The sequence below is a fragment of the Eschrichtius robustus genome, chromosome 19 (genome assembly GCF_028021215.1).
Source record: "Eschrichtius robustus isolate mEscRob2 chromosome 19, mEscRob2.pri, whole genome shotgun sequence".
NCBI classification, from domain to species: Eukaryota; Metazoa; Chordata; class Mammalia; order Artiodactyla; family Eschrichtiidae; genus Eschrichtius; species Eschrichtius robustus.
The window spans coordinates 28,111,616-28,139,613 of record NC_090842.1 but is presented as its reverse complement, the minus strand read 5'-3'; the positions used below and the strand labels follow the sequence as shown (position 1 = coordinate 28,139,613).

General features: G+C 59.0%; 2 protein-coding genes across 9 annotated transcripts in view; one reads left to right on the top strand and one right to left on the bottom strand.

Annotated features, from left to right (window-relative positions):
- Positions 1-14,060, top strand: part of KATNB1 (katanin regulatory subunit B1) — a 41,111-nt gene extending 27,051 nt beyond the window's left edge. For all 5 annotated transcript variants that reach the window (XM_068527349.1, XM_068527348.1, XM_068527352.1 and 2 more), the window contains 7 exons: positions 12,020-12,087; positions 12,236-12,355; positions 12,447-12,596; positions 12,788-12,864; positions 12,944-13,018; positions 13,251-13,367; positions 13,712-14,060. In XM_068527349.1, coding sequence (XP_068383450.1) covers positions 12,020-12,087; positions 12,236-12,355; positions 12,447-12,596; positions 12,788-12,864; positions 12,944-13,018; positions 13,251-13,367; positions 13,712-13,844 — 740 coding nt within the window. In that variant the 3' untranslated portion in view covers positions 13,845-14,060. The remainder of the gene's footprint in view (positions 1-12,019; positions 12,088-12,235; positions 12,356-12,446; positions 12,597-12,787; positions 12,865-12,943; positions 13,019-13,250; positions 13,368-13,711) is intronic.
- A 991-nt stretch (positions 14,061-15,051) lies between these two features.
- The window catches only part of KIFC3 (kinesin family member C3), a 35,873-nt gene continuing 22,926 nt past the window's right edge, over positions 15,052-27,998 (bottom strand). For all 4 annotated transcript variants that reach the window (XM_068527344.1, XM_068527345.1, XM_068527346.1 and 1 more), the window contains 17 exons: positions 27,786-27,851; positions 27,163-27,306; positions 26,793-27,032; positions 26,094-26,267; positions 25,427-25,574; positions 25,214-25,344; positions 23,671-23,782; positions 22,204-22,385; positions 21,034-21,138; positions 18,773-18,903; positions 18,135-18,258; positions 17,761-17,890; positions 17,433-17,662; positions 16,910-17,044; positions 16,348-16,456; positions 15,836-15,864; positions 15,052-15,637 (listed from right to left, as the gene is read on the bottom strand). In XM_068527344.1, coding sequence (XP_068383445.1) covers positions 15,860-15,864; positions 16,348-16,456; positions 16,910-17,044; positions 17,433-17,662; positions 17,761-17,890; positions 18,135-18,258; positions 18,773-18,903; positions 21,034-21,138; positions 22,204-22,385; positions 23,671-23,782; positions 25,214-25,344; positions 25,427-25,574; positions 26,094-26,267; positions 26,793-27,032; positions 27,163-27,306; positions 27,786-27,851 — 2,166 coding nt within the window. In that variant the 3' untranslated portion in view covers positions 15,052-15,637; positions 15,836-15,859. The remainder of the gene's footprint in view (positions 15,638-15,835; positions 15,865-16,347; positions 16,457-16,909; positions 17,045-17,432; positions 17,663-17,760; positions 17,891-18,134; positions 18,259-18,772; positions 18,904-21,033; positions 21,139-22,203; positions 22,386-23,670; positions 23,783-25,213; positions 25,345-25,426; positions 25,575-26,093; positions 26,268-26,792; positions 27,033-27,162; positions 27,307-27,785; positions 27,852-27,998) is intronic.

Here is a 27,998-nt window from a genome sequence, read left to right as displayed (position 1 = left end):
GAAGGTGTGTGTGGGGGAGAAGGTGTCTATGGGGGAGAAGGTGTGTGTGGAGGAGAAGGGGTCTGGGGGGAGAAGTTGTGTGTAGGGGAGAAGGTGTGTGTGGGGGAGAAGGTGTGTTTGAGAAGAGAAGTTGTCTATGGGGGGAGAAGGTGTGTGTGGGGGAGAAGTTGTCTATGGGGGGAGAATGTCTGTGTAGGGGAGAAGGTGTGTGTAGGGGAGAAGGTGTGTTTGAGAGGAGAAGTTGTCTATGGGGGGAGAACGTGTGTGGGGGGGAGAAGTTGTCTATGGCGGGAGAATGTCTGTGTAGGGGAGAAGGTGTGTGTAGGGGAGAAGGTGTGTGTGGGGAAGAAGGTGTCTTTGGGGGAAAAAGGTGTGTGTGCGGGAGAAAGTGTGGGGAGACGGTGTCTATAGGGGGAGAAGGTGTGTGTGGGGGAGAAGGTGTCTATGGGGGAGAAGGTGTGTGGAGGAGAAGGTGTCTATGGGGGGAGAAGGTGTGTGTGGGGGAGAAGGTGTCTATGGGGGAGAAGGTGTGTGGAGGAGAAGGTGTCTATGGGGGGAGAAGGTGTGTGTGGGGGATAAAGTGTCTATGGGGGGAGAAGGTGTGTGTGGGGGAGAAAGTGTCTATGGGGGGAGAAGGTGTGTGTGGGGGAGAAAGTGTCTATGGGGGGAGAAGGTGTGTGTGGGGGAGAAGGTGTCTATGGGGGGAGAATGTGTGTGGGGGAGAAGGTGTCTATGGGGAGAGAAGGTGTGTGTGGGCAGAAGGTGTCTACGGGGGGGAGAAGGTGTATGTGGGGGAGAAGGTGAGGGTGTGGGAGAAGGTGTGTGTAGGGAGAGAAGCTGTCTATGGGGGAAGAAGGTGTCTAAGGGGGGAGAAGGTGTTTATGTGGGGAGAGGTGTGTGTGAGGGAGAAGGGGTCTATGGGGGAAAAAGGTGTCTATGGGGGAAGAAGGTGTCTATGGGGGGAGAAGGTGTGTGTGTGGGAGAAGGTGTTTATGGGGGGAGGTGTGTGTGGTGGACAAGGTGTGTGTGGGGGGAGAAGGTGTGTGTGGGGGAGAAGGTGTCTATGGGGGGAAAAGGTGTGTGTGGGGGAGAAGGTTTATATGGGGGGAGAAGGTGTGTGTGGGGGAGAATGTGTCTATGGGGGAGAAGGTGTGTGTGGAGGAGAAGGGTGTGTGGGGGGGGAGAAGGTGTGTGTGGGGGAGAAGGTGACTATGGGGGAGAAGGTGTGTGTGGGAGAGAAGGTGTCTATGGGGGGAGAAGGTGTGTGTGGGGGAGAAGGTGTCTATGGAAGGAGGAGGTGTGTGTGCAGGAGAAGGTGTCTGGGGGGAGAAGTTGTGTGTGGGGGAGAAGATGTCTATGGGGGGAGAAGGTGTGTGTGTGGGAGAAGGTGTGTGTGGGGAGAGAAGGTGTATGTGGGGGGAGAAGGTGTGTGTGGGGGTAGAAAGTGTCTATGGGGGGAGAAGGTGTGTGTTGGGGAGAAGTTGTGTGTGTTGGGGAGAAGGTGTCAATGGGGGGAGAAGTTATGTGTGGGGGAGAAGGTGTCTATGGGGAGAGAATGTGTGTGGGGGAGAAGGTGTCTATGGGGAGAGATGGTGTGTGTGGGCAGAAGGTGTCTACCGGGGGGAGAAGGTGTGTGTGGGGGCGAAGGTGTATGTGGGGGAGAAGGTGAGAGTGTGGGAGAAGGTGGGTGTAGGGAGAGAACGTGTTTATGGGGTGAGAAGGTGTGTGTGGGGAAGAAGGTGTCTATGGGGGAAGAAGGTGTCTATGGGGGGAGAAGCTGTCTATGGGGGGAGAAGGTGTGTGTGGGGAAGAAGGTGTCTATGGGGGAAGAAGGTGTCTATGGGGGGAGACGGTGTGTTTGGGGGAGAAGGTGTCTATGGGGAGAGAAGGTGTGTGTGGGCAGAAGGTGTCTACGGGGGGGAGAAGGTGTGTGTGGGGGCGAAGGTGTATGTGGGGGAGAAGGTGAGGGTGTGGGAGAAGGTGTGTGTCGGGAGAGAAGGTGTTTAAGGGGGGAGAATGTGTGTGTGGGGAAGAAGGTTTCTATGAGGGAAGAAGGTGTCTGTGGGGGAGAAGGTGTCTATGTGGGGAGGTGTGTGTGGTGGAGAATGTGTCTAAGGGGGGCGAAGGTGTGTATGGGGGGAGAGGTGTGTGTGAGGGAGAAGGTGTCTATGGGGGGAGAAGGTGTCTGTGGGGGAAGAAGGTGTCTATGGGGGGAGAAGTTGTCTATGTGGGGAGAAGTTATGTGTGGGTGAGAAGGTGTATGTGAGGGAGAAGGTGTCTATGGGGGGAGAAGGTGTCTATGGGAAGAAGGTGTCTATGCAGCGCGAAGGTGTCTGTTGGGGAGAAGGTGTGGGGGGAAATGTGTGTGTGGGGAGAGAAGTTGTCTGTAGGGGGAGAAGGTATCTATCGGGGAGAAGGTGTGTGGGGGGAAGAAGGTGTCTATGGGGGGAGAAGGTGTGTGTGGGGGAGAAGGTGTGTGTTAAGGTGAAGGTGTCTATGGTGGGAGAAGGTATGTTTAGGGGAGAAAGTCTGTGTGGAGGAGAAGGTGTGTGTTAGAGGAGAAGTTGTCTCTGGGGCGAGAAGGTGTGTGTGGGGAGAAGGTGTCTATGGGGGCAGAAAGTGTGTGTGCGGGAGTAGGTGTTTATCGGGGGAGAAGGTGTGTGTGAGGCAGAAGGTGTGTGTGAGAGGAGAAGGTGTTTATGGGGTGACAAGGTGTCTGTGGGGGGAGAAGATGTGTGTGGGCGAGAAGGTGTATGTGGGGGAGATACTGTGTTGGGGAGAGAAGGTGTGTGTGGGGGAGATGGTGTCTATGGGGGTAGAAGGTGTCTATGGGAGGAGAAGGTGTGTGTGGGGAGAAGGTGTCTATGGGGGGAGAAGGTGTGTGTTGGGAAGAAGTTGTCTGTGGGGGAGAAGGTGTCTATGGGGGGAGTAGGTGTCTGAGGGGGAGAAAGTGTCTTTGGGGCGAGAAGGTTTGTGTGTGGGAGAAAGTATCTATGGGGGGAGAAGGTGTATGTGGGGAAAAAGTTCTCTGGGGAGAGAAGGTGTGAGTGGGTGAGAAGGTGTGAGTAGGCGAGAAGGTGTGTATGGGGAAGAAGGTGTGTGGTGGGAAAGATGTCTATGGTGGGAGAAGGTGTGGTGGGGGGAGAGGGTGTGTTTATGGGAGAAGGTGTCTACGGGGGCAGAAGGTAGGTGTGGGGGAGAAGGTGTGTGTGGGGGAGAAGGTGAGGGTGTGGGAGAAGGTGTGTGTAGGGAGAGAAGGTGTCTATGGGGGGAGAATGTGTCTACTGGGGGAGAAGGTGTCTATGGGGGGAGAAGGTGTGTGTGGGGGAGAAGGTGTCTATGGGGGAAGAAGGTGTCTATGGGAGGAGAGGGTGTGTGGGGGGGAGAAGGTGTCTTTGAGGGGAGAATGTGTGTGTGTGGGAGAAAGTGTGTGTGGGGAGACGGTGTCTGTGGGGGGAGAAGGTGTGTGTGGGGGAGAAAGTGTCTATGGGGGGAGAAGGTGTGTGGGGGGGAGAAAGTGTCTATGGGGGGAGAAGGTGGGTGTGAGGGAGGAGGTATCTATGGGGGGACAAGGTGTGTGTTGGGGAGAAGGTGGGTTTGAGGGAGGAGGTATCTATGGGGGGACAAGGTGTGTGTTGGGGAGAAGTTGTGTGTGTGGGGGAGAAGCTGTCTACGGGGGGAGAAGTTATGTGTGGGGGAAAAGGTGTGTGGGGGGGGAGAATGTGTCTACGGGGGCAGAAGGTGTGTGTGGTGGAGAAAGTGTCTATGGGGGGAGAAGGTGTGTGTGGAGGTGAAGGGGTCTGGCAGGAGAAGGTGTGTGTAGGGGAGAAGGTGTGTGTGAAAGGAGAAGTTGTCTATGGGGGGAGAAGGTGTGTGGGGGGGAGAAGTTGTCTATGGGGGGAGAAGGTGTGTATGGGGGAGAAAGTGTCTATGGGGGGAGTAGGTGTGTGTGGAGGTGAAGGGGTCTGGGGGGAGAAGGTGTGTGTAGGGGAGAAGGTGTGTGTGGGGAAGAAGGTGTCTTTGGGGGAAGGAGGTGTGTGTGCGGGAGAAAGTGTGTGTGGGGAGACGGTGTCTATGGGGGGAGAAGGTGTGTGTGGGGGAGAAGGTGTGTGTGTGGGAGAAGGTGTATATGGGGGGAGAAGGTGTGTGTGGGGGCAGAAAGTGTCTATGGGGGGAGAAGGTGTGTGTTGGGGAGAAGGTGTGTGTGTTGGGGAGAAGGTGTCAATGGGGGGAGAAATTATGTGTGGGGCAGAAGGTGTCTATGGGGGGAGAATGTGTGGGGGAGAGAAGGTGTCTATGGGGAGAGAAGGTGTGTGTGGGCAGAAGGTGTCTACGGGGGGGAGAAGGTGTGTGTGGGGGCGAAGGTGTATGTGGGGGAGAAGGTGAGGGTGTGTGAGAAGGTGGGTGTAGGGAGAGAACGTGTTTATGGGGGGAGAAGGTGTGTGTGGGGAAGAAGGTGTCTATGGGGGGAGAAGGTGTCTATGGGGGGAGAAGGTGTCTATGTGGGGAGGTGTGTGTGCTGGGGAAGGTGTCTAAGGGGGGAGAAGGTGTGAATGGGGGGAGAGGTGTGTATGAGGGGGACGGTGTCTATGGGGTAATAAGGTGTCTATGGGGGAAGAGGTGTCTATGGAAGGAGAAGGTTTCTATGGGGGGAGAAGGTATCTATGGGGGGAGAAGGTGTGTTTGGGGGAGAAGGTGTCTATGGGGAGGTAAGGTGTGTGTGGGCAGAAGGTGTCTATGGGTGGGAGAAGGTGTGTGTGGGGGCGAAGGTGTATGTGGGGGAGAAGGTGAGGGTGTGGGAGAAGGTGGGTGTAGGGAGAGAAGGTGTTTATTGGGGGGAATGTGTGTGTGGGGAAGAAGGTTTCTATGAGGGAAGAAGGTGTCTATGGGGGGAGAAGTTGTGTGTGGGGGAGAAGGTGTCTATGTGGGGAGGTGTGTGTGCTGGAGAAGGTGTCTGAGGGGGGAGAAGGTGTGTATGGGGGAAGAAGGTGTCTATGGGGGAGAAGCTGTGTGGGGGGGAGAAGGTGTCTATGGAAGGAGGAGGTGTGTGTGCGGGAGAAGGTGTCTATGGGGTGAGAAGGTCTTTGTTAGGGAGAAGGTGTCTATGGGGCGAGAAGATTTGTTTGTGGGAGACGGTGTGTGTAGGGGAGAAGGTGTATGAGGGGGAGATGATGTGTGGGTGGGAGAAGATATGTGTGCGGGAAACCATATCTATGGGGAGAGAAGGTGTGTGGGGGGGAAAAGGTGTGCCTCCGGGAGAAGGTGTGTGGGGGGTAGAAGTTGTCTATGGGAGGAGAAGGTTTCTGTGTGGGAGAAGGTGTGTGTGGGGGGAGAAGGTGTATATGGGGGGAGAAGGAGTGTGTGGGTGCAGAAAGTGTCTATGGGCATGAAGGTGTCTGGGGGAGAAGGTGTGTGTGGGGAAGAAGGTGTCTATGGGGGAAGAAGGTATCTATGGGGGGAGAAGGTGTCTATGGGGGGAGAAGGTGTGTGTGGGGAAGAAGGTGTCTGTGGGGGGAGAAGGTGTCTATGGGGGGAGAAGGTATCTATGGGGGGAGAAGTTGTCTGTGGGGGGAGAAGGTGTGTGTGGGGAAGAAGGTGTCTGTGGGGGGAGAAGGTGTCTATGGGGGGAAAAGGTGTATATGGGGGAGAAGGTGTCTATGTGGAGAGGTGTGTGTGCTGGAGAAGGTGTCTAAGGAGGGAGAAGGTGTGTATGGGGGGAGAGGTGTGTGTGAGGGAGAAGGTGTCTACGGGGCGGAGAAGGTGTGTGTGGGGGAGAAGGTGAGGGTGTGGGAGAAGGTGTGTGTAGGAGGAGAAGGTGAGGGTGTGGGAGAAGGTGTGTGTAGGGAGAGAAGGTGTCTATGGGGGGAGAAGGTGTGTGTGGGGGAGGAGGTGTCTATGGGGGGAGAAGGTGTGTGTGGGGGAGAAGGTGTCTACGGGGCGGAGAAGGTGTGTGTGGGGGAGAAGGTGAGGGTGTGGGAGAAGGTGTGTGTAGGGAGAGAAGGTGAGGGTGTGGGAGAAGGTGTGTGTAGGGAGAGAAGGTGTCTATGGGGGGAGAAGGTGTGTGTGGGGGAGGAGGTGTCTATGGGGGGAAAAGGTGTGTGGGGGGGAGAAGGTGTCTATGTGGGGAGGTGTGTGTGCTGGAGAAGGTGTCTAAGGGGGGAAAAGGTGTGTATGGGGGGAGAGGTGTGTGTGAGGGAGAAGGTGTCTATGGGGGAAGAAGGTGTCTATGGGGGAAGAAGGTGTCTATGGGGGGCGAAGGTGTCTATGGGGGGAGAAGGTGTGTGTGTGGGAGAAGGTGTGTGTGGGGAGAGAAGGTGTATATGGGGGGAGAAGGTGTGTGTCGGGGTAGAAAGTGTCTATGGGGGGAGAAGGTGTGTGTTGGGGAGAAGGTTTGTGTTGGGGAGAAGGTGTCAATGGGGGGAGAAGTTATGTGTGGGGGAGAAGGTGTCTATGTGGGGAGAATGTGTGTGGGGGAGAAGGTGTCTATGGGGAGAGAAGGTGTGTGTGGGCAGAAGGTGTCTACGGGGGGGAGAAGGTGTGTGTGGGGGCGAAGGTGTATGTGGGGGAGAAGGTGAGGGTGTGGGAGAAGGTGTGTGTAGGGAGAGAACGTGTTTATGGGGGGAGAAGGTGTGTGTGGGGAAGAAGGTGTCTATGGGGGGAGAAGGTGTGTGTCAGGGAATGGTGTCTATGTGGGGAGGTGTGTGTGCTGGAGAAGGTGTCTAAGGGTGGAGAATATGTGTATGGGGGGAGAGGTGTGTGTGAGGGAGAAGGTGTCTATGGGGGAATAAGGTGTCTATGGGGAAAGAGGTGTCTATGGGAGGAGAAGGTGTCTATGGGGGAGAAGGTGTCTTTGGGGGGAGGTGTGTTTGGGGGTGAAGGTGTCTATGGGGAGAGAAGGTGTGTGTGGGGGAGAAGGTTTCTATGGGGGGAGAAGGTGTGTGTGGGGGAGAAGGTGATGGTGTGGGAGAAGGTGTCTATGGGGGAAGAAGGTGTCTATGGGGGTAGATGTGTGTGCTGGAGAAGGTGTCTAAGGGGGGAGAAGGTGTTTATGGGGGAGAGGTGTGTGTGAGGGAGAAGGTGTCTATGGGGGGAGAAGGTGTGTGTGGGGTAGAAGGTGTCTATGGGGAGAGAAGGTGTGTGTGGGGGAGAAGGTTTCTATGGGGGGAGAAGGTGTGTGTGGGGGAGAAGGTGTCTATGGGGGAGAAGCTGTGTTGGGGGGAGAAGGTTTCTATGCGGGGAGAAGGTGTGTGTGGGGGAGAAGGTGTCTATGGGGGAGGTGTGTGTGGTGGAGAAGGTGTCTAAGGGGGTAGAAGGTATCTAAGGGGGGAGAAGGTGTGTGTGAGGGAGAAGGTGTCTATGGGGGGAGAAGGTGTCTGTGGGGGAGAATGTGTCTTTGGGGCAAGAAGGTTTGTGTGTGGGAGAAAGTGTCTATGGGGGAAGAAGGTGTATTTGGGGAAAAATGTGTCTGGGGAGAGAAGGTGTGAGTGGGTCAGAAGGTGTGTGTGAGCGAGAAGGTGTGTGTGGGGAAGAAGGTGTGTCATGGGGGAAAAGGTGTCTATGGGGGGAGAAGGTGTGGTGGGGGGAGAGGGTGTGTGTATGGGAGAAGGTGTTTACGGAGGGAGAAGGTGTGTGTGTGGGAGAAGGTGTGTGTAGGGAGAGAAAGTGTCTATGGGGGGAGAATGTGTCTACTGGGGAGAAGGTGTCTATGGGGGGAAAAAGTGTCTGGGGGGAGAAGGTGTCTATGGGGCGAGAAGGTGTGTGTGGTGGAGAAGGTGTCTACGGGGGGTGGTGTGTGGCGTGGAGATGGTGTCTCAGGGGGGCGAAGGTGTCTCAGGGGGGCGAAGGTGTCTGAGGGGTGAGAAGGTGTGTGTGGGGGAGAAGGTGTCTATGGGGGGAGACGGTGTGTGTGGGGAGAAGGTGACTATACAGGGAGAAGGTGTCTGTTGGGGAGAAGGTTTCTATGGGGGGAGAAGGTGTGTGTGGGGGAAAAGGTGTGTGTGGGGAGAAGGAGTGTGTGCGGGAGAAAGTGTGTGTGGGGATACGGTGTCTAAGGGAGGAGAAGGTGTGTCTGGGGGAGAAGGTGTCTACGCGGGGAGAAGGTGTGTGTGCAGGAGAAGTGTGTGTGGGGAAGAAGGTGTGTGTGGGGAGAAGGTTTCTATGGGGGAGAAGGTGTGTGTGGAGGAGAAGGTGTCTATGGGGGGAGAAGGTGTGTGTGGGGGAGGAAGTGTCTATGGGGGGAGAAGGTGTGTGGAAGGGAGGAGGTGTCTATGGGGGGAGAATGTGTCTATTGGGGGAGACGGTGTCTATGGGGGGAGAAGGTGTGTGTGGGGAAGAAGGTGTCTATGGGGGAAGAAGGTGTCTATGGGGGGAGAAGGTGTCTATGGGGGGAGAAGGTGTGTGTGGGGGAGAAGTTGTCTATGGGGGGAGAAAGTGTGTGTGCGGGAGAAGGTGTTTATCGGGGGAGAAGGTGTGTGTTGGGGAGAAGGTGTGGTGGGGGAGAAGGCGTCTTTTGGGGGAGAAGGTGTATGGGGGGTAGAAGGTGTCTATGGGGGGAGAAGGTGTGTGTGGGGGAGAAGGTTTCAATGGGGGGAGAATGTGTGTGTGGGGGAGAAGGTGTCTATGGGGGGAGAAGGTGTGTGTGGGGGAGAAAGTGTCTATGGGGGGAGAAGGTGGGTGTGGGGGAGGAGGTATCTATGGGGGGACAAGGTGTGTGTTGGGGAGGTGTCAATGGGGGGAGAAGTTATGTGTGGGGGAGAAGGTGTCTATGGGAGGAGAAGGTGTGTGTGGAGGAGAAGCCGTCTATGGGAGGAGAAGGTGTGTGTGGCGCAAAGGTGTCTATGGGGGAGAAGGTGTGTGTGCGGGAGAAGGTGTCTATGCGGGGAGAAGATCTGTGTGGGGAGAAAGTGTCTATGGGGGAAGAAGGTTTGTTTGTGGGAGACGGTGTATGTAGGGAAGAAGGTGTATGTAGGGGAGATGGTGTGTGGTGGGGAGAAGGTGTGTGTGGGGGGAGAAGGTGTATATGGGGGGAGAAGGTGTGTGTGGGTGCAGAAAGTATCTATGGGGGTGAAGGTGTCTTTGGGGGAGAAGGTCTGTGTGGGGGAGAAGGTGTCTATGGGGGAGAAAGTGTGTGTGTGGGAGAAGGTGTCTATAGGCGGAGAAGGTGTGTGAGGGAGATGGTGTGTGGGGCGGAGAAGGTGTGTGTGGGGGAGAAGATGTGTGTGGGGAGAGAAGGTGTGTGTGGGGGGGAGAAGCTGTCTACGGGGGGAGAAGTTATGTGTGGGGGAAAAGGTGTGTGTGTGGGGGAGAATGTGTCTACGGGGGGAGAAGTTATGTGTGGGAGAGAAGGTATCTATGGGGGGAGAAGGTGTGTGTGGGGGAAAAGGTGTGTGTGGAGGGCGAGGTTGTCTGTAGGGGGAGAATGTATCTATGGGGTAGAAGGTGTGTGTGTGGGACAAGGTGTCTATGGGGGGAGAAGGTGTGTGTGGGGGATAAGGTGCGTGTGAGAGGAGAAGTTGTCTATGGGGGGAGAAGGTGTGTGGGGGAGAAGGTGTCTATCGGGAGGAGAAGGTGTGTGGGGGAGAAGGTGTCTATGCGGGGAGAAGGTGTGTGTGCGGGAGAAGTGTGTGTGGGGGAGAAGGTGTCTATGGGGGGAGAAGGTGTGTGTGGGTAAGCTGGTGTCTATGGGGGAGAAGGTGTCTATGGGGGAAGAATGTGTCTATGGCGGGAGAAGGTGTGTGTGGGGGAGAAGGTGTGTGTGGGAGGAGAAGGTGTCTATGGGGGGAGAAGTTGTGTGTGGGTAAGAAGGTGTGTATGGGGGGAGAGGTGTGTGTGAGGGAGAAGCTGTCTAAAGGGGGAGAAGGTGTGTATGGGGGGAGAGGTGTGTGTGAGGGAGAAGCTGTCTATGGGGGGAGAAGGTGTGTCTTGGGGAGAAGGTGTGTATGGGGGTAGAAGGTGTGTGTCAGGGAGAAGGTGTCTATGGGGGGAGGTGTGTGTGCTGGAGAAGGTGTCTAAGGGGGGAGAAGGTGTGTATGGGGGGAGAGGTGTGTGTGAGGGAGAAGGTGTCTGGGGGGGGAGAATGTATGTGTAGGGGAGAAGGTGTGTGTGGGGGAGAAGGTGTCTTTGGGGGGAGAAGGTGTGTGTGCAGGAGAAAGTGTGTGAGGGGAGATGGTGTCTATGGGGGGTGAAGGTGTCTGGGGGGAGAAGGTGTGTGTGGAGGAGAAGGTGTCTATGGGGGGAGAAGGTGTGTGTGGGGGAGAAAGTGTCTATGGGGGGAGAAGGTGTGTGTGGGGGAGAAAGTGTCTATGGGGGGATAAGGTGTGTGTGGGGGAGAAAGTGTCTATGGGGGAGAAGGTGTGTGTGTGGGAGAAAGTGTCTATGGGGGAGAAGGTGTGTGTGGGGGAGGAGGTGTCTATGGGGGGAGAAGGTGTGTGTGGGGGAGGAGGTGTCTATGGGGGGAGGTGTGTGTGGGGGAGAAGGTGTCTTCGGGGCGGAGAAGGTGTGTGTGGGAGAGAAGGTGTTTGTGGGGGGAGAAAGTGTGAGGGAGAAGGTGTGTGTGTGGGCGAAGGTGTCTATGGGAGGATAAGGTGTGTGTGGGAGAGGTGTCTATGGGGGGAGAAGGTGTGTGTGGGAGAGAAGGTGTCTATGGGGGGAGAAGGTGTGTGTGCCGGGGGAGGTGTGTGTGCAGAGAAGGTGTGTATGGGTGGAGAAAGTGTGTGTGGGGGAGAAGGTGTCTATGGGGGGAGACGGTATGTGTTGGGGAGCAGGTGTGTGGGGGGAAGGTGTCTATGGGGGGAGAAGGTTTATGTGGGGGGAAGGTGTTTGGGGGAGAAAGTGTGTATGGGGGGAGAAGGTGTGTGTGTGGCGAGAAGGTGTGTATGTGGGGCGAAGTTGTCTATGGGGGGAGAAGGTGTCTATGGGTGGAGAAGTTATGTGTAGGGGAGAAGGTTTGTGGGGGGAAAAGCTGTCTATGGGAGGAGATGTGTGTGGGGGAGAAGGTGTATGTGTGTCTTGGGGAGAAGGTGTCTATGGGGGGAGAAGGCGTGTCTTGGGGAGAAGGTGTCTATGGGGGGAGAAGGTGTGTGTGGGGGAGAAGGTGTCTATGGGGTGAGAAGGTGTCTGTGGGCGAGAAGATTTGTGTGGGTCAGAATGTGTGTGTGGGCGGGAAGGTGTGTGTGAGGGAGAAGGTGTCTATGGGGGGAGAAGGTGTGTGTAGGGGGAGAAGGTGTCTATGGGGGAGAAGGTGTCTGTGGAGGGAGAAGGTGTCTATGTTGGGAGTAGGTGTGTGTGGGGTGAAGGTGTGTGTGGGGGAGGTGTGTGTGGGGGAGAAGGTGTCTATGGGGGGAGAAGCGTGTGGGGTGAAGGTGTGTGTGGGGGAGCCGTGAAGATGCGGGTCCGTGAGGCTCTGAGGAGGTGGCACGTCAGGCGGGCCTGGGGGCCAGGTGAGGAGGAAGGAGGAAAGAGCCTCAGGTGGGATGGAGCCCCCAGGACAGCGGGGGCTTGGGGTCCGGGAGCAGGAGACCAAGCCCTGCAGGCCCTGGGTCGGGGGTTTGGGGTTTTGCTGTTGGAGGGTTTAAGAAGGAAGAAAACCTGATCTGTTCCCTTAGGATTGGAGCAGAAGGCAGGGCGGGGCACCCTCATCCTCCAGCCCATCCCTCCCTCCCCTGCTTTCTCCTCAAGGGGCCATCGTCTCATGCCCCTCAGGCTGGGTTCCTGAAAGGCCTCTCTCTCCCGGGCTCCCACTCACCATCCACTATCCACTCCCCCCCCCCCGCCAAAACACACTCCTTTCCTAGTGAGGCGACAGGAGCGCCACTCCCTGGAGCTCCCTGGGTCCTGTCCACACACAATGCTTGGCGCCTGCTTTCTGCCAGACCTGTGGCTGAGTGGGTGGTAAGGGAGGGGACAGGCCCATCCCCGCCCCCCAGGCCTCCCGTTAGAGGTGCCGCCCACTGCCTTCTGCCCACCCCCGTCCCTTCTCCTGGCCTGACCTGACCCAGTGATCTTTTCCTTCTGCCTCCAGACATGGCCACAGCCAAGGAGGCAGCAAAGCCCAGCCCAGCCACGGATGTGCAGTTCCCGGTGCCAAAAGTATGTCCAGGTGGAGTGGGAAGGGTGTGGGGCTTGGAGGGGGCCTGGAGTCCTGAATCGGCGCTGGGGCGGCCCTTGCCGGGGAAGGGGGGCTGAGAGGGGAGGGAGGCCTTGGGCTGGCCACCTGCTGAGCCCCGGACCCCTCCAGCTCGAGGTCCTGTCCCGGCCCCCAGTCGTCATTTCCACCCCTGCACCCAAGGCTGAGTCTCCCATCATCCCTGCCACCCGGAACGAGCCCATCGGACTGAAGGCCTCCGACTTCCTGCCTGTGAGTGGGGGGCCCAGGCTGAGGGCGGGTGGAGGCCCGTGGGGTGAGGGCAGAACTTGGCTGCCAGCATCAGGGCACCCGTCCCATGCAGGCCGTGAAGATCCCCCAGCAGGCGGAGCTGGTCGACGAGGATGCCATGTCACAGATCCGCAAAGGCCATGACACCATGTGTGTCGTGCTCACCAGCCGCCACAAGAACCTGGACACTGTGCGGGCCGTGTGGACCACGGGTGACATCAAGGCAAGTGCCACCTCTGCCCGGGTTTGGGGTTGAGAAGAGGGCCACCCGAGGGGCACAGGGGGAGCTAGGCGGCCCCTGTCACCACACCGAGCAGTCTGATGAACAGCCCGCAATAAACCCCATCATCACACCACACCCAGGCAGGGCCACTCAGTCCCTGGTCCCCTCTGACGGGTGCTCTGTTTGCACAGACGTCGGTGGACTCGGCCGTGGCCATCAATGACCTCTCCGTGGTAGTGGACCTCCTTAACATCGTCAACCAGAAAGCGTAAGTGGCTATGGCGGGCGGTGGGGGGAGTGGGCAGGGACGGGCACTGAGGGCACATGTCCCTGGCCCCTCTCCCCAGCTCCCTGTGGAAGCTGGACCTATGCACCACCGTCCTGCCACAGATCGAGAAGCTTCTGCAGAGCAAGTATGAGAGGTACGGGTGGGGAAGCCGCACCTGCCTCCCAGCAGGGAGGGACCATGGGAAAGACCCCCAGGGCCGGCGCCCTTGTGAGGTGGCTGTACAACATTGCTGTGCCCTCCAAATTTGAGAGGCCAGAGCGAAAACAAGCCCATGCTGCCTCTCTGATCCTGTCTCTGCCCCCTTTGGCTCTGTGTACCTTGCTCTCTGTCTATTTGTGACTCCATCCATCCCCCTGCCTCTGAAGCTATGTCCAGACAGGCTGCACCTCTCTGAAGCTGATCCTGCAGCGGTTTCTGCCCCTGATCACAGACATCCTGGCAGCCCCGCCCACCGTGGGTGTGGACATCAGCCGGGAGGAGAGGTGAGGAGCCAGCGGCGTGTGTGGCAGGGGTGCCACGTCAAGCGAGAGCACAGGCCTCGGGGCCCAGCCTGCTTGTTGGTGGCCCTGCTGAAACAGCTTATAGAGGTCATTGTGCCTGGGACGGTGGCTCAGGGCACGGGGTAGGGTTGCCAGAGCCTTGGTTCCCCCATGGCCTGGCTCTGCCCTGCGCCCTGGCCCAGCCTCAGTGGATCCTGCACTCTGGGCCTCAGCCTTCCTCCGGGAGGAGGGCCGGAGCGATTTGTACAGGAAAGGCTCCGGGGCTGGGTGGGGGTAATGGTGACCGTGCCGGCCAGCCACCTCAGGCGTGGCCCCTCTGCCCGCAGGCTGCACAAGTGCCGGGTCTGCTACAAGCAGCTCAGGAGCATCAGTGGCCTCGTCAAGAGCAAGTCGGGCTTGAGCGGCCGCCACGGCAGTGCCTTCCGCGAGCTGCACCTGCTCATGGCCAGTTTGGACTGAGGAGCCCAGAGGGTGGTGGCGGCACCCTCAGGCCTGGCCTCGGCCCCCCCACTCCTGTTCCCTGTGCGCCCACCTCCACAGCCCTAAACTCTGACAACTTCTCTCCAGCAACAGCTGCCCAGCTTTGTCCGACTCCTGCTTCCTGGGGCAGCGAACCAAGCCCTGGGGCTGCTGCTTGTAATTTATAAGGTGAATTTTATTAAATTTGTAACTATTCCCTGCTTTCCTTGCTGGGAGGTGCAGCCTCTGGCCACAAGGCTCTCCTGGGCCCCATATTGCCTGCCTGGCTCTTCAGAGATGAGACCACTCCTTCTCCAAGACCCAGAGGCGGTGCACCAGGCAGCGTGGCCAGCAGGGGGCAGCAGAGCGATGGGCCGGCGGGAAGGGGTAAGTTCAGACTTGTTCTGGGGAGAAGAGGGACCCAGCAACTCCCCCTTTCATGGCTAGGAGAAACAGGTGAGGATTGGGCTCATTCCCTCTGTCTCAGCCACACTCCCAGCTGTCCTGTGGATGCCTCCAAGGCCAGCAGGTGTACACTGCAGGGGGCCAGGACCCCAGCCTTGCAGGCATGGCCACCACCAGGCTGACCCAGGGCCCACCACCCTCCCCCATCCCCCCAGGAGGCCTCCAGGGATAGGACCAGACGAGCAGCTGCCCCATCCTCCAAACAAACAGCTTTCACTCCCTGCAGGAGCCCCCAGTGCTGGCTGGCCAGAACATCTCCCCTGACCCAGTGGTCGTCCCTTATGCTCCTGAGGCAGGTTCCGCCCCAGTTTGGTGGGAGGGCCTCACTGAGCCCTGCCCATGTTTCCCCAAGGCTGGGACGGGGTGCAGGCCAGCACAACCCCCGTGGTGGGGAGCAGCGGGGGTGGGGCACTCACCTGTGGCCAGTTCACTTAAGGGGGCAAGGCCAGGGCAGAGGGCAGGCGGTGGAGCAGGGCCCACTCCGGCTGGGTTTTTGGCAAGCCTTTGGAGAGCCTGAGTTTCCCATCTATAAGATGGAGGTGACAGCACTGTTGTATGGGTCAGTCATGATAAGGATGGGGGCGGGGGGGGAGGTGGCCCCTCCTAGTCAGGAATGTTCAGAAAAACATGATCCTGACTTGGTGACCAGCCAGCAGTGGGGAGCCAATGGCACGTGCCAATGCCCTGCTTGCTCCCTGCGATCTGACCAGGGGTTCACGAGACCAGCTCTTCCAGACAATGCTTGTGTAAAAAGGTTATTTTAATAAGTAAAAATGGCTAAGCTTCCAAAAGTTCTTAAATAGGATTTCAGAGGGAGGAAAATGTCAAGAGGCCAGTGGGCAAAGAGATAGCCTGGTGCCAGGCAGATGAGGCGGAGCAGCAAGATCCCCACCCACTGGCCTCCTGCCGGCCATAAATACAGCCCGGCCCGCGCTCCTGTGTACACCTAGGAACACTGCATACACGCCCAGTGAGACGCTCTACCCTCTGGGAGCCAGAGAAGAGTGGGGCAGGGCCGCCCACCAACCGCCCAGTTCCCACTGTTCCTGTGCCTTCTGGGAGCTCCTCAGCCCACCCACTAGGGAGGGGCCCTGCAGGCTGGGGAGGGTTGGGCCAGCCCGTGCCACCTGTGCCCAGAGCCACAGCCGAGACACCATTTCTTTCTGAACGTGTTTCTTATCTCTGAGGGGAGACGGGCGAACGAGGAGCCTCCACTCTGGCCTCTGCCTTGCGGGCTCCAGGCGCTGCAGCAGGAACAGGCGTCAGGACCCAGTCCCTGGTCCGGCAGAGCGGGCATGTCCATCACACAGGCAACGGCCTCGACTTCCCTGCGGGAGGGGGAGGGTTCGTCAGCACCAGGATTGTCAACCTCTGTCCCAGAGCAGGAGGGAGCTGCAGAAGCACACAGGCAGCAGGCAGCGAACCCCAGACCCCACCCTGAGCAGCCAGCTTCCCAGCACAGCCCTGCAACCCGAGGAGGCCAGGCGGCTGGGCGGGCAGCCCTGGGCTGCGGGCCCGACACTCACCTGGAGACTTTGCAGCCCCAGCCGTCAGGCTGAAATCAAAGCAACAGGTGTCTCACCGGTGGGCCCGCCTTGGGCCAGGACCCCCCAGGACCCTGCTGACCCCTCTCCCTTTAGATTCCAAACACTCGCCAGGCCCTTCTGTGAGTGGGCCAAGCTGGGGGCTGGAGCCCCATATTCTAGTCCTGTGGTCTGGCTCACTCCTCCTCACCTGGGACAGGTGAGCCTCGTCCTTTCTACCCCCCGGGAGCCAAGGCCTGCCTTGGACGGTGTGTCTTGCATGAGCCCAGCCAGCCCAGCCTCAGAGGATCAGAGGATTGTGTCCTGGGCCTCATGTCAGCAGCCCTGCTAGGAGCCCAGAGGGCTGGACCCAGCACTATCTGCCCTGGCTACTTCCCAGGGCCAGGGAAGGTTGTGAAACAGGTTCTGGAGAAGTTTTATAAACTTAAAAAAAGGAAAGAAAAGAAAAAGCCCATTCAGATAAGGGCAGCCTGGCCCACTCCCTAAAGACTCACCCGAGGGCTGCAGCTTCCTCCTGATGGACCCTGGGCGGCTAGTGGTCCCAGAGCCAGGGGCCGAGTGGGCTCGTGCTGAGGGCTGTGGCGTCTGGCAAGCTGGTTCCCACTGTGGGCAGAGAAGGGCAGGTGGGTGGGGCCTGCTGCCCTGGGTCTGCCCCCTACCCCCACACGTTTCCCCTCCCCAGCCACCTGAACCCGTTTCCTCCTCTGCAAGATGAACATGATGATGATAGAATAACCATGGTGGGGAGGGTTGAGATAGCGTACGTAAAGAAGTGAACTAGTTACTACTGAGCGCCTGTGTGCCCGCCTGCACCCGCCCCCGCCCCACCTCCGACCAGCTGATGACCCCCACAGGTACCTCTGAGGCCGAGAAAGAACACCTGGACTAAAGAGGCTACTGGGTTTGGGTTCAAGTTCTGGCTCCACCCCCTCTGGCATCTTCCCCTCCTCCACCACTCCACACTGTCCTCCCCTCCAAACCCTCCCTCCTGCCCATGACCGGGACGTCTTATGACCCAGTACTGGCCTGAGGCAGAGCCTGTGGTGGTCCCCGTACCTCTAGATGCTCCTGGCTGGACCAGGACCCGAGCTCTGCCCTGCGGGACCCGGGCCCCAGCTCCACGGAGCGCACCCTCTCAGCAAACTTGAGGGAATAAAGCGTCTCACTGGTGTTCTTCTCCACGGGGGACACCTAGGGGACACGAGAGCTCACTCCCCACCCAGCTGGCCGGCTGCCCTCGCAGCACTGGAAGGGGCACCAAAGGGAGCCCACAACCACGGGACTCTAGAAGGCTCCCTGGACAAGACCGAGAGGGAGGGGAGCAGGAGGGCAACCAAGGTGGCAGAAATGGAGGAACTTGCCAGGCACACGGTGCACGTGGCCAGGTCTGTGGGGAGGCTGCGGGGGGGAGAGGGCCACATGTCACTGACTTCGGAGCCGCTGATGACAGGAGGCTCTTCCCTGCACAGCCTGGGAGGGTACCTGGGCCGCAGGGGAAGGTGGGGGGTCCCTGTTCTTGGAGCTGGTTAAGCCCCTACACGCTAATGGTCACACCATCCGGCCCGCCTGGGGCCCTCACCTGCACCACCATGAGGGTCTTGCTGTCCCCGCTGAGCGAGTCCTGCAGCAGGTAGGTGAGCTTGGAGTTGCGGAAGGGCACGTGGCCCTGGCGGGAACGCAGGGCGGCAATGACGTCCCCCAGGGCCGACAGCGACTTGTTGATGTGCTGTGCCTCCCGCAAGCGGCTGCCCTCAGCGCCCGACTTGCCCACGCGCTCCGAGCCGGCCAAGTCCACCAGGTTCAGCTTCCCTGCGGGGAGGGTGCTGGGCAGGTCAAGGCTGCCCCGGGAGAGGCGGGGGTGGGGGAACGGGGGTGGCTCAGGCCAGGCGGCTGGGGCCCTCGCTCACCCGTGGTGCGGAGACCGGTGCTGCCGTCCACGCCGTGCACCGTCACGATGAGCAGGGCATGCGAGCGCGAGCTGTGCTCGTTCAGGTTGGTGAACTCCGTGGTGCGGTTGGTGTGGCCGAACTCGAACACCTGGGGCCCGGGGAGGGCAGAGAGAGGCACAGGGTTTGGAGCGGGGTCTTCGGAATCAACCGTCCCTGAGTACCCCTGTGAGGGGGCGGCACCCTCTGCCTCGTCCAGGGGAGGAAACAGGCTCACAGAGGCCTGGGGACCTGGCAGAGCCTCCATCTGACCCCCATTCTGTCCTCCGGGGCAGCTCTGCTGTGGGCAGGGTCTCCCCAGCCTTTCCCCACCCCCAGCCCCCGCAGCCCCACACCTTGTTGATGTCCTCCACGCTCTGCACCTGGAACTCCGTCAGCCCTGGCACGTACAGCTGCCCGCTGCCGTCGGGACACAGCCGGATCTCCAGTTTCTCCTGGGGCTCCTGCCCCAGCAGGTCCCTGAGAGCAGGAAGGACGGTCACTCCCTCCTCGCAGTCTGCCCTCTGCTTGCACTGCACCCACCCCCAGCCTGGAACGTTCCCCCAACCATCACACTTCTGGAAGCCTTCCTGGACCATGGGGCTAAGCCCCTCCCCCTCCCCCTGCTTCCCCTCTGCGCTCAGTCTGCTGAAGGGCAGAGATGGAATGTTCCCCCAAAGTCCTGGGGTGCTGCCACTCCTGCCCCCACGATGCACTGAGCCCCTGTGGGCAGGTCCTCCCAAGACCCCACTCTCACTCCTCACCACCTGGTGCAGCCTGCAGGTAGGGTGAGGACACTTCAAGGGGAAAAGGAGTGCCTTTGTCTGGGTATCCCAGGTGGGCTCAGACAGCCCTCCTCCTCCTGCCTGCTAGCGCGGGGGAGGGGCCTGGGACCAGTGAATCCCCTGGGCTGAGTCAGGACATTCAGCTCCCACCTAAGGGCTCCCACCTGAGGGGCTCCCACTCGAGGGCCTTCCGCCTGAGGGCCCCTCACCTGAGGACCTCGTTGTAGATCTCGGCCGCGCTGACGGTGATGGTGTACTCCCAGTCAGACGCCTTCTCCTGCACCTCGGAGAAGAGCAGCTGCAGGGCCCGCTGGTTGATGCCTGGGTTCTCAAGGGTCCCCTGCGGGCAGAATCAAGGCTCCGGTGAGCCAGGCCTCCCCCCACCACATGGGCTGGCCCGTGCAGATGCGCACATGGTATCTGTGGTCCCCACCTGCTCTGGCTACCCCTCACAGGCCAGCCTCCCTGACTGAAGCTCCCCACCTGCATGCCGGTCTGCCCCCCAAAATGCCCTCCACCAGCTACAAGCAACTTCACCTCCTTGGGCCTCAGTTTCCCTGCCTTTAAAACGGCGCCACCCTGCCAGGATGGGGCCTGAGACTTAAAGCGGAGTACCAGGTGAAGCGCTGGCCCAGGCCTGCACACACGGGCTGCTGATGGATACCTGGCCCTGGTGGGCCACCTGGGAGGGGGCACCGGGAATGTATGACATGTATGAATGTATGACAATGAGGGGCTTATTGTCAGGTAGGCCATGAGCCAGGCTCTGTGGGTAATGCAGGGGAGGCACAGGCAGAGCTGGCAAGTGAACTGGGGCCGGATGGGCTGGCTGGCCTTTCTAGAAAGAAATCTGGAGTCCTCACCTGGGCCTCCCTTATGGCACCTCCCACCCTCACTTCACTTCTGCCACTGGGGCCTCCTTGCCAGGCCTCAGTATCCTCCCCAGCACGCTCCAGATTCGTGGTCTCAGCCCTGCTGTTCCCTCTGCCTGGAGTGCTCTTCCCCATTCTCTCCGTGACTGGCTTAGGTGTCTGCACCAAAGTCACCTCCTCAGGGAGGCTTCCTCTCCCTCCAAATGCCCGATCCCTCCCTCACTGTTGGTTCCTCATACCTGGCCGAATCTTTCTCCCTAGCACCTGACAGGACACATCCTGATTTGCCGTGTGCACTGCTGTCTCCCCGCTGGTGGGCTGGCTCTGTGGGGTCAGGCACCCTGGCCACGGCTGTGCCCCAGGCCCCAGGCACGGTGCCTGATGCACAGTGGGGCTCAGCAGGGATGTATTGGAGGATGGAGGCCCCTGGTGGTCAACTCTAAGCACCCAAGACAGAGCTGGGAGCCTAGAAGGTGCTGCACACACCCCACGCCCTTCACCTCCCATCTCGCTTGGCCTGCCCCCTACTAACCCGTCTTGCCAATCCCAGAACTGAGAGGAAAGAAGGTCCAGATTGGGGGAGAAAGGACCACCATGACAGCCTTCCCAAAGGGTGCCTAACAGCCTGGGCCAGCAGGGCCCTCTCGCGCCCCTATTTGGGACAGCAGGAGACCCGCCCCCCTCCCCTACCTGGAGAATCCCACAATAACCCCCTCAAGAGCCAGGGAAATGGCTCCATTTTTATCTACAGTCAAGTTTCTTCCTCCTCTCAACCCCCTCCCCCCCACTCCCAGCCACATCCCATAGAGGGGGGCATGGCACAGGCAGGGAGATGAGGCCCTGGGAGCTGCAGGTAAGAGCTGGGCACCCGGGACTTCCCTGGTGGCGCAGTGGTTTAAGACTCCACGCTCCCAGTGCAGGGGGCCCGGGTTCGATCCCTGGTCCGGGAAATAGATCCCACACGCACGTCACAACTTTTTTCGCATGCCACAATTAAGGAGTTGGCGAGCCGCAACAAAGCACACTTGCCACGACTAAGGAGCCCGCCTGCTGCAACTAAGACCTGACACGGCCAAATAAATAAATAAATAAAATATTAAAAGAAGAGCTAGGCGCCCCACAACACCCTTCACTGGCCAGTCTCTCCCACTGCCCGGGTATCTCCTTGAGGGCCGAGATCCCCCCTCATTCATCCTGACACTCCCAGGGCCCAGCATGGCAGCCATACAACAGGAGCCCAATAAATGTGTGTGGGTGAAATGAAAGCCAATCCTGAGAGACGTCACAGCGATCTGCCCTGGACTCTGAGCCCAGGCTGAGACCCCTCTGAGGCCAGAGGTGGTTGTCAGCACACCCTCCCCTCCCCCATACCTACTGGCACCATGCAGGTGTGCTTGGGCAAGGCGCCCCCTCTGCAGGCCTGGTGCCTCAGGGCTAACACGGATAACTATGGGCTCTGCTCCAAGGTGGTTATGAAGACCAAGTGAGGCAAAACACACCCCATGCAGAACCTCGAGACCAATGAGGGGAGCCCCCATCAATGGCAGCAAGGGGTTGGTCTTCACTCTGGATCCCTGCCCCACCCAGCGGGTACCCACCTCCATCGTGTATGTCTTGCCAGCACCCGTCTGGCCATAGGCGAAGATGCAGACGTTGAAGCCATCGATGCAGGAGGTGATCAGGGCCTGCACCTCCTGGAACACCTGCAGAGGGGACGTGGGATGGAGGATGAAGGGCTGCCAAGGCTGCTGGGTCCAGGGCCCCCCACCAGCCACCTCCCCCTGACTGCTCCCCTCCCCTAATACGGCACCTGTTATCGTGGGCAACCAGCTCACTGTGGAGGAATTTGTGACTAATAAGTCACTTACACTAGGTGTTAGTGGGCAACCTCATTGCCGAAAGACTGAAGGGAAGTCAGGGCAGTAATTACTGCCCACCAGCACCTGAGGAAGGGGCCGCCCAGCCCAGGAACTCAGGAGCTCTCCCCCAGCTTCTCCCCCTCTCAAGGTGGGTCAGCAAATGAAGGCTGAGGAAGCATGTGCCTGGCACCTCCACGGGCCGGCTGGCCGGCCTGCCTGCCTGCCAGCCAGCAACAAAGGACAGGGGCAAAGATAAAACCCAGCATGGGGACAGGAGGGCACAGGCAAAACAGGCCTCCCGGGTTGGCCCTGGCAGAGATGAGGGAAGAGTGGATGCTGAGAACACATGGCTCGCACAGGCTGAGGGCTCCTCCCTGAGGCCTGGGGGGCAGCATGGGAGTCCCTAGGAAGACCCATGGGACTGATAGAGGAGGTGCTCCTGGCTGGAGGGGCCCGCCTCCATGCAAGCCAGGGTCCTGTGGATGGGCGGGGCCGCATGACTGGGAGGGGCTGAGTGGGTGTGGCTGAGTATGGGAGGGGAACCACGTGAGTGGGAGAGGCCATGTTAGTGGGAGTGGCTATGAGGGTAGGAGGGGTCACATGGGTGGGATGGGCCTGAGTGGGTGTGGCTGTGAGGATGGGTGGGGCCACGTGGGTGCCATAGGCTGTGTATGGATCTGCCCTTCCTAGCAGAGGCTTCCAAAGCCCTCAGTTTACCTTCCCACCCTCTTCTCTCCTCCAGAGGTGAAGAGAGAGGGACCGTGGAGCACTGAGCTTCTCCATCCTGTCTGCCCTCCCTTATACTTATTTTTGTCCAGCTCCCAACATCTCTCTCTTTGCAGGTGAGGTGAGTCTGTCTCCCCCTCCCTCCACTGTTCTCTGTCCCTCTCCCCGCAGGGCCACACTCACATCCTGCTGTGAGGCTTTCGGGGAGAAGACCTTGTCCAGCTCAAAGGAGACGGGCTTTCCTCTGTGCAGCAAGTGAATGATGGAGTCGTCGTCGGGATCAAAGGTCACAGCATTGGTCGCCTCAGGTCCTTCCCCATCCTCTCTGGTGACTGGCCGGACACGGGCAATCACCCGGATGTTCCCTGCATTGGGTGGGGGAAGAGAGAAGGGTACAGACCAGTTCAAGACCAGACTGCCTCCACACTGGTGTCCATTGGCATCCGGAGCAGGCTAGTGGCTCAAGAGCCCCCTGCCTTCTAAGTAAGGCCCCCAAGGGCAAGGTGGCCCACAAAGATTTTATCAGTCACTCACGCTACAGTATAAATTAACGTATCAATACATTTTCTTGCTGAGCAAACCAGTTGACGGTAGGAGCCTCACCTTGGGGACATGGAGGAAAGGTCAGTTGTGGGGCTCAGACACTGCACCCAGTTTGGGTGGGATACCAAAATGGACAACTCTTTACACACCTGGACTTCAACAGTTTCCTCACGTACACAACGAGGGCCTTGGATCCCAGCAAGCCAAGGGGCTTATTCTATCACTCTAGAAGGGCACAGTGAATGCCAGGACAGGGCTTGGGAATCAGATGGGCAGAAAGGACCAGGCAGGAGATGGGCACAGGCAACAGGGCAGCCCCAGGGGTGTCTGACGCACAGATCTGATCACGCCACCCCCTTGCTTCAAGCCTTTGGGTGGGATCCCAGAGTTCCTGGAATGAAGAGAAAACTCCCCATCACGTCTAGCATGGCCCCACCTTCCCTTCACCTGCCCACTCCACCTCACAGTCCAGGCCTCAGCCCTGGTTTTACCTCCTACGGGAAGCCCCCTCGACACCCTCCACTGTCAGATACCCAGGGGCTCTCAGAGCCCCTCCCCAGCCTGGGTAAAGGGTAGTGATGGGGTTCTCTGAGTGATCAGTGATCACTGTGTGCTCGCCCCCTGCTGAAGTAAGCACCATGAAGGCAGGGACAGGTTCATGTGGCGCCCAAAGCCATATCCTCAGTGTCTGGAACGGCACTTGGCACAGAGCAGGTGCTCCCTAGACCTCTGTGCCGTGAATGGGTGGTGTCTCAAGCTTGACCAGGCCCTAGATCAGAATAAGTGGCATTCTAGCCACCCACCACCCAATGCTTCAATACCCTACCCCTCCGCCACCTGGTAGCCTGCCATAGGCATTGGGCAAAGGTTCCAGAGTTGAACAGATCCAAGGTGGACCATTCACTAGCCATGCAGTTTTGAGCAAATTCCCTGTGACGTCTCTGTGCCTCGGTTTCCTTATCTACAAAGAGGGAATTACAATAGCTCCTCGACGACAGGGCACAGCTCCAAGGAGTGGTGCTGGGGGCCATGGGGAAGGACAGGATCACCTCCGAGGCAGGTCAGGGCCCCCTCCGCCAGGCACCCCCCAGCCCGCCCAGCGGTCACCTTTCAGCCGCACGAGCTCATTGTGGCACTTCTTGCGCAGCTGCAGCTCCCGGCGGTACTTGCGCAGCAGCTCCTGGTTGTTGCTGTTGACCTCGTCGATGGCCTGGCCGATCTAGTGGGGGATGCGCAGCACCGTCAGGGGGCCAGCTCCACCCGCCTTGCTTGCTCGGCTGCTTGCCCCCTCCCCGTCCCCCCAACAGTCTGCTCACTGCCTCCTGCCCTGGACTAAGTACCTGACATGCGCTGTCACACGTCACATCTTCCCAATAACCCCTCTGGGTAGTACTGCGAACAGGCGCATTTTACAGAGGAAGAAACCGAGCCCTAGAGAGGCTAAGCCAATCTCAAGGTTGTCCTGCTGATGAGTAAAGAGCCAGGACTCAGCCCTCACTCCACAGCACCAGCACTTGACTACATGATTCAGCTGGACCCAAATCCCAGCTCTACCCTGAGGACCTGGGGGACCAGAAGCAACTGGCTCAATGTATTCAAGCCTCAATTTTCTCATCTGTAAAATGGGGATAACAACATCTAACTCGTGGATTTGTAGGAGCTGGTAGGTAAAGATCTCCAAGTTACATTTCATAAGGAAAAGAAACAAGATGCAAGCCACACGTACACCTGCTCCCCTTTATTGGGTGAAAGGGAAGTGCGTGTCCATGTACATATATGTCAACAGTTTTCATCATGCTCAGAACACCCTTCGGGGGAAATGCTGGGAGACAGGCCTCCTTTGGGGACCAGGCTGGGTGGCAGAGAGAGGCCTTTCCTTTTTATCTGAATGCCCTTCTGTGAGGTGTGTACTTTCAACATGTCCGTGTATTATTGACATAATTTTTTAAAGGAGAAGAACTATTTTCGATTCCCAAAATACATGTCTCTCTACCCTGCAGAGCTGTCATACAGATTCAAGGAGCCGACGGCTATAAAAGGCTCAGCACGTAGGAGGCACTTAAGAGACACTGGCTATTCTCATACTGCACAAGTACAGCTTAAAAAAATTAAACCTAACAGATCTAAGGATATGTGTAGCATGTTTGAGATACAAAGATATGCGTAGCACGTATGGGATATAAAGATATATGTGACGTGTTTGGTTTATACCCAAATACCTGCTCTTGACCAGACTGGTTTTCAAATGTTTTTTGAAACATTTGAAAAACATTTTTTGAAATGTTTTTTGAAACATTTTTCAAACTGTTTTTCAGGTGGAGGGCCCCCTGCCTCTTGGGAGGGGTGGCTTGTGAAGGGGTGTATGTGGAGGGTTTCTTGGGAAATAGTCCAAGGAGTCTTCTCAGCAAAGGGGCCTGGCCTGAGGTGTCATAAGCATCAAATACATCCAGTCCTTGGCCTTAAGTTGGGGTCCCCCATAGGGGGTCTGTGGAGAGTCTCACTTTTTTTCCAGCTCCTTCGCTGGAATCCACACACAGCTGCCACCTGGGGGCTTTGTCTGAGTTTGGGAAGGGCGCGCTGGGTGGCTGCTGTGTCTGCCCAGGGGCTCCAAGGCCTCTCCCAGCCCCGCCCCACCATGGGCTGCACTCACCTCGGCCTTGACGCTCTTGAGGGCCTCCTGCAGCAGCAGCGGGAAGCCGCGCACCTGACGCTTGAGCCCATTGTAGTCGTTGGTCAGGGTCCGCAGCGCTGGCTGCAGCGTCAGCAGGTTGGTCCGGACACCTGTGGAGACACAAGGGGTGAGAGGCAGACGGGGTGAAGGGCGGTGGCGTGGGGCAGGCTAGAGCCCGGCTGGACGGCTCACCTGCCAGGTTCTCGTGCACAGCCTTCATCTCCACCTGGGCTCTGGCAAAGGCCTCCTCGATGGCCCGGTTCTTGTCCTCCTCCAGGGACTGCATCTCCTCCAGCATCTGCCCGTGCGCCCGCTCCAGCTCCGACTCGTACATGGCGATCTGAGGCCAGGGCCAGAAGCTTAGTGCCGTGCGCCACGCAGAGAAAGAAGCCCCGCCCCTCACGCCTTGCACATGTGAACACACACGCAGGTGGGGTAGGACGGCCGTCTCTCTCCCTGAAAGGGCTGGGAGCTCCGTACAGCTACTTCCCGGCATCAGCCCGGCACCAACCTGGGTCCCGGCACATAACCCAGGTCACAAGCCACAGGCCCCAGGAGAGCAGGGGAAAGCATTTGTTATGATACTGACTAGAGCACCCTTCCAAGAGCATGTGTGCCGGGCCCTGAGCGAATCTTGTGATTAGGTCAAGCCCCACTGGGAGGTGGGTTCTGCGATCAGATCATTTTACAGATGAGCAAACAGAAACCTGCCCTTGGTCACACGGCCAGCGGGGAGAGGAGGGACTGAAACCCAGGTCTGTCGAACCCCAAGTGCGCAGCCGCTGCACCGTGCCAGAGGCCGGCGGTCTCCGGTGCTGGGGCCCGGCGTGCACACGCTGCCCCGACAAGACATGCACACCTGCGCCCGGAGCTGCGCGGTCAGCTGATGCGAGCTCTGCAGCTGTTGCTCCATCTCCTTCAGCACCTGCCGCTGCATGGCCACCTGCTCCTGCAGGTGCTGGTTCCGGGCCTGGGTCTCACTGAGGGCCTGCCTGGTCTTGGACGACTCCACCTCCACCGTCTTCATGACATACTGTGAGGGGAGGGAGGGGTGGGTGCATGGAGGTGCGTGGGTGCCTTGACCTTACCCTGGGACCCTGGGGGGACCCTCAGGAACATCCCACCAACGGCCTGCAGAATAAACTAGAGGAGCCCCGAGGTCTGGGCTTTCCAGAAAGCTGCAAGGGCCTCCTGGAATCTTCTCATCTTAATGAGCCCACTAGGAGCCTGGCTGTGGCCCAAGACTGGGCCCAGAGCAGACGAGAAGGGCAAAGACGAGGGCAGAATCTAGCGATGCATCACGTCCATGCCTGGCACACAGCGGGCACCGCAAGCATCAGTTGCTGGATGCCTACATGGCCTGGCCCTGGACAGCAAGAAGGGGAAGGGGCCAGGCTGAGAGCAGATCTGGAAGGATTCCTTCAACCCCCCGCACCTACTTATTCAGCAAGACAAGCCCCTCCTACATCCAGCCCATCCTGGGCTCCAGGGACCAGAGTTGAGGCGTGGTCCAGGTGCGCACGGGGCACCGCATGCGGTGCATGCGGTCAAGGCTCACCTTGACGGGCGGCGACTGGGCCCGCAGGCTGGCGATGGTCTCGTGGCTGTCACGCAGGCGCCGGCTGAGCCGCTCCTCCTCCTGCGCCTTCTCGGCCAGGCAGTCCTTGAGGCGCAGCTCCACCTCGGCCAGCCGGTCGGTCTTCTGCTGCACCTCCAGGTTCAGCTCTGACAGCAAGCCTTTGTTCTCCGCCACCTCCAGCTGTAGCTGGGACAGCTTGTCGCGGAGCTGGGCGCTCTCCTGCAGACAGACGGCCGCGGAGGCGCGGGGGCCGGGACAGGTGTGAGACCAGTGGGCAGGAGTCAGCGTGAGGAAGTGGGGTGACCGTTGGGAATCGAGCGCCCCGGGACCACCCTGGCCCTGGGCCCACCTGGCTGTGCTCGCAGCCTGTGCAGGGCGCCGCCGGCTTGGCCCGCAGCTCCTGCAGCTCGGCCTCGCAGCGCCGCATCTCCTGCCTCAGTCGCTCATTCTCCACCATCAGCAGGTCCCGGTGCTTCTCCAAGTCGGTGCCTCCCTGCAGAGAGCCAGAGCCGGGGGGCGGGGGCATGTGGCGAGGGCAGATCAGGGGGAAGGACGGAGCGGGGAGGCAGAGACAGTGCAGGGGCAGGGGAGAGGGGAGAGGTGGGGAGACAGAGAGAAGGAGAAAAGAGAAAGAAAGGCCAGTGATGGATGGAGAGAAGAGAGGAGGGGCTCCAGAGACGATAAAGACAAAGGCAGAGGAGAGGAAGAGATGGAGGAGGGTGGTGAGACAGGAACTGCTCCCGGCTGCACCCCACCCCTTTCATTCCATTTTCCTGAGTGTGAAAGTAACAAGGAAAGTCATATTTATACACAGAGTTCACACTCCTACTTTACATCAGCAAATAAGAATTAACCTCCCTCCTGTTACGGGTCACACCACCTCATGGGCACAGTGAGTGGTGATAAGTACATGGGGAGCATCCCCCCCCGCCCCCCAGCCCCGTCCCGTTAGGATGGCGTGGTCGGGCTCACCAGCTCCGATCGAAGGCGGCTCACTTCCTGGGCCTGGCTTATGAGCTTCTGCTTCAGGTGTTCCACCTGCCAGCACAAAGCCGGGGCATGCTGAGCCTGGATTCTCTCCTCCAGCCCACACCCAGGCCTCTCGCCCAAACCCAGAGCCCCAGTCCTCCCTGTGCTCAAGCATCAGGCCACACCTGGGACTCTAGGTGCAAGGCACCTGGCCTG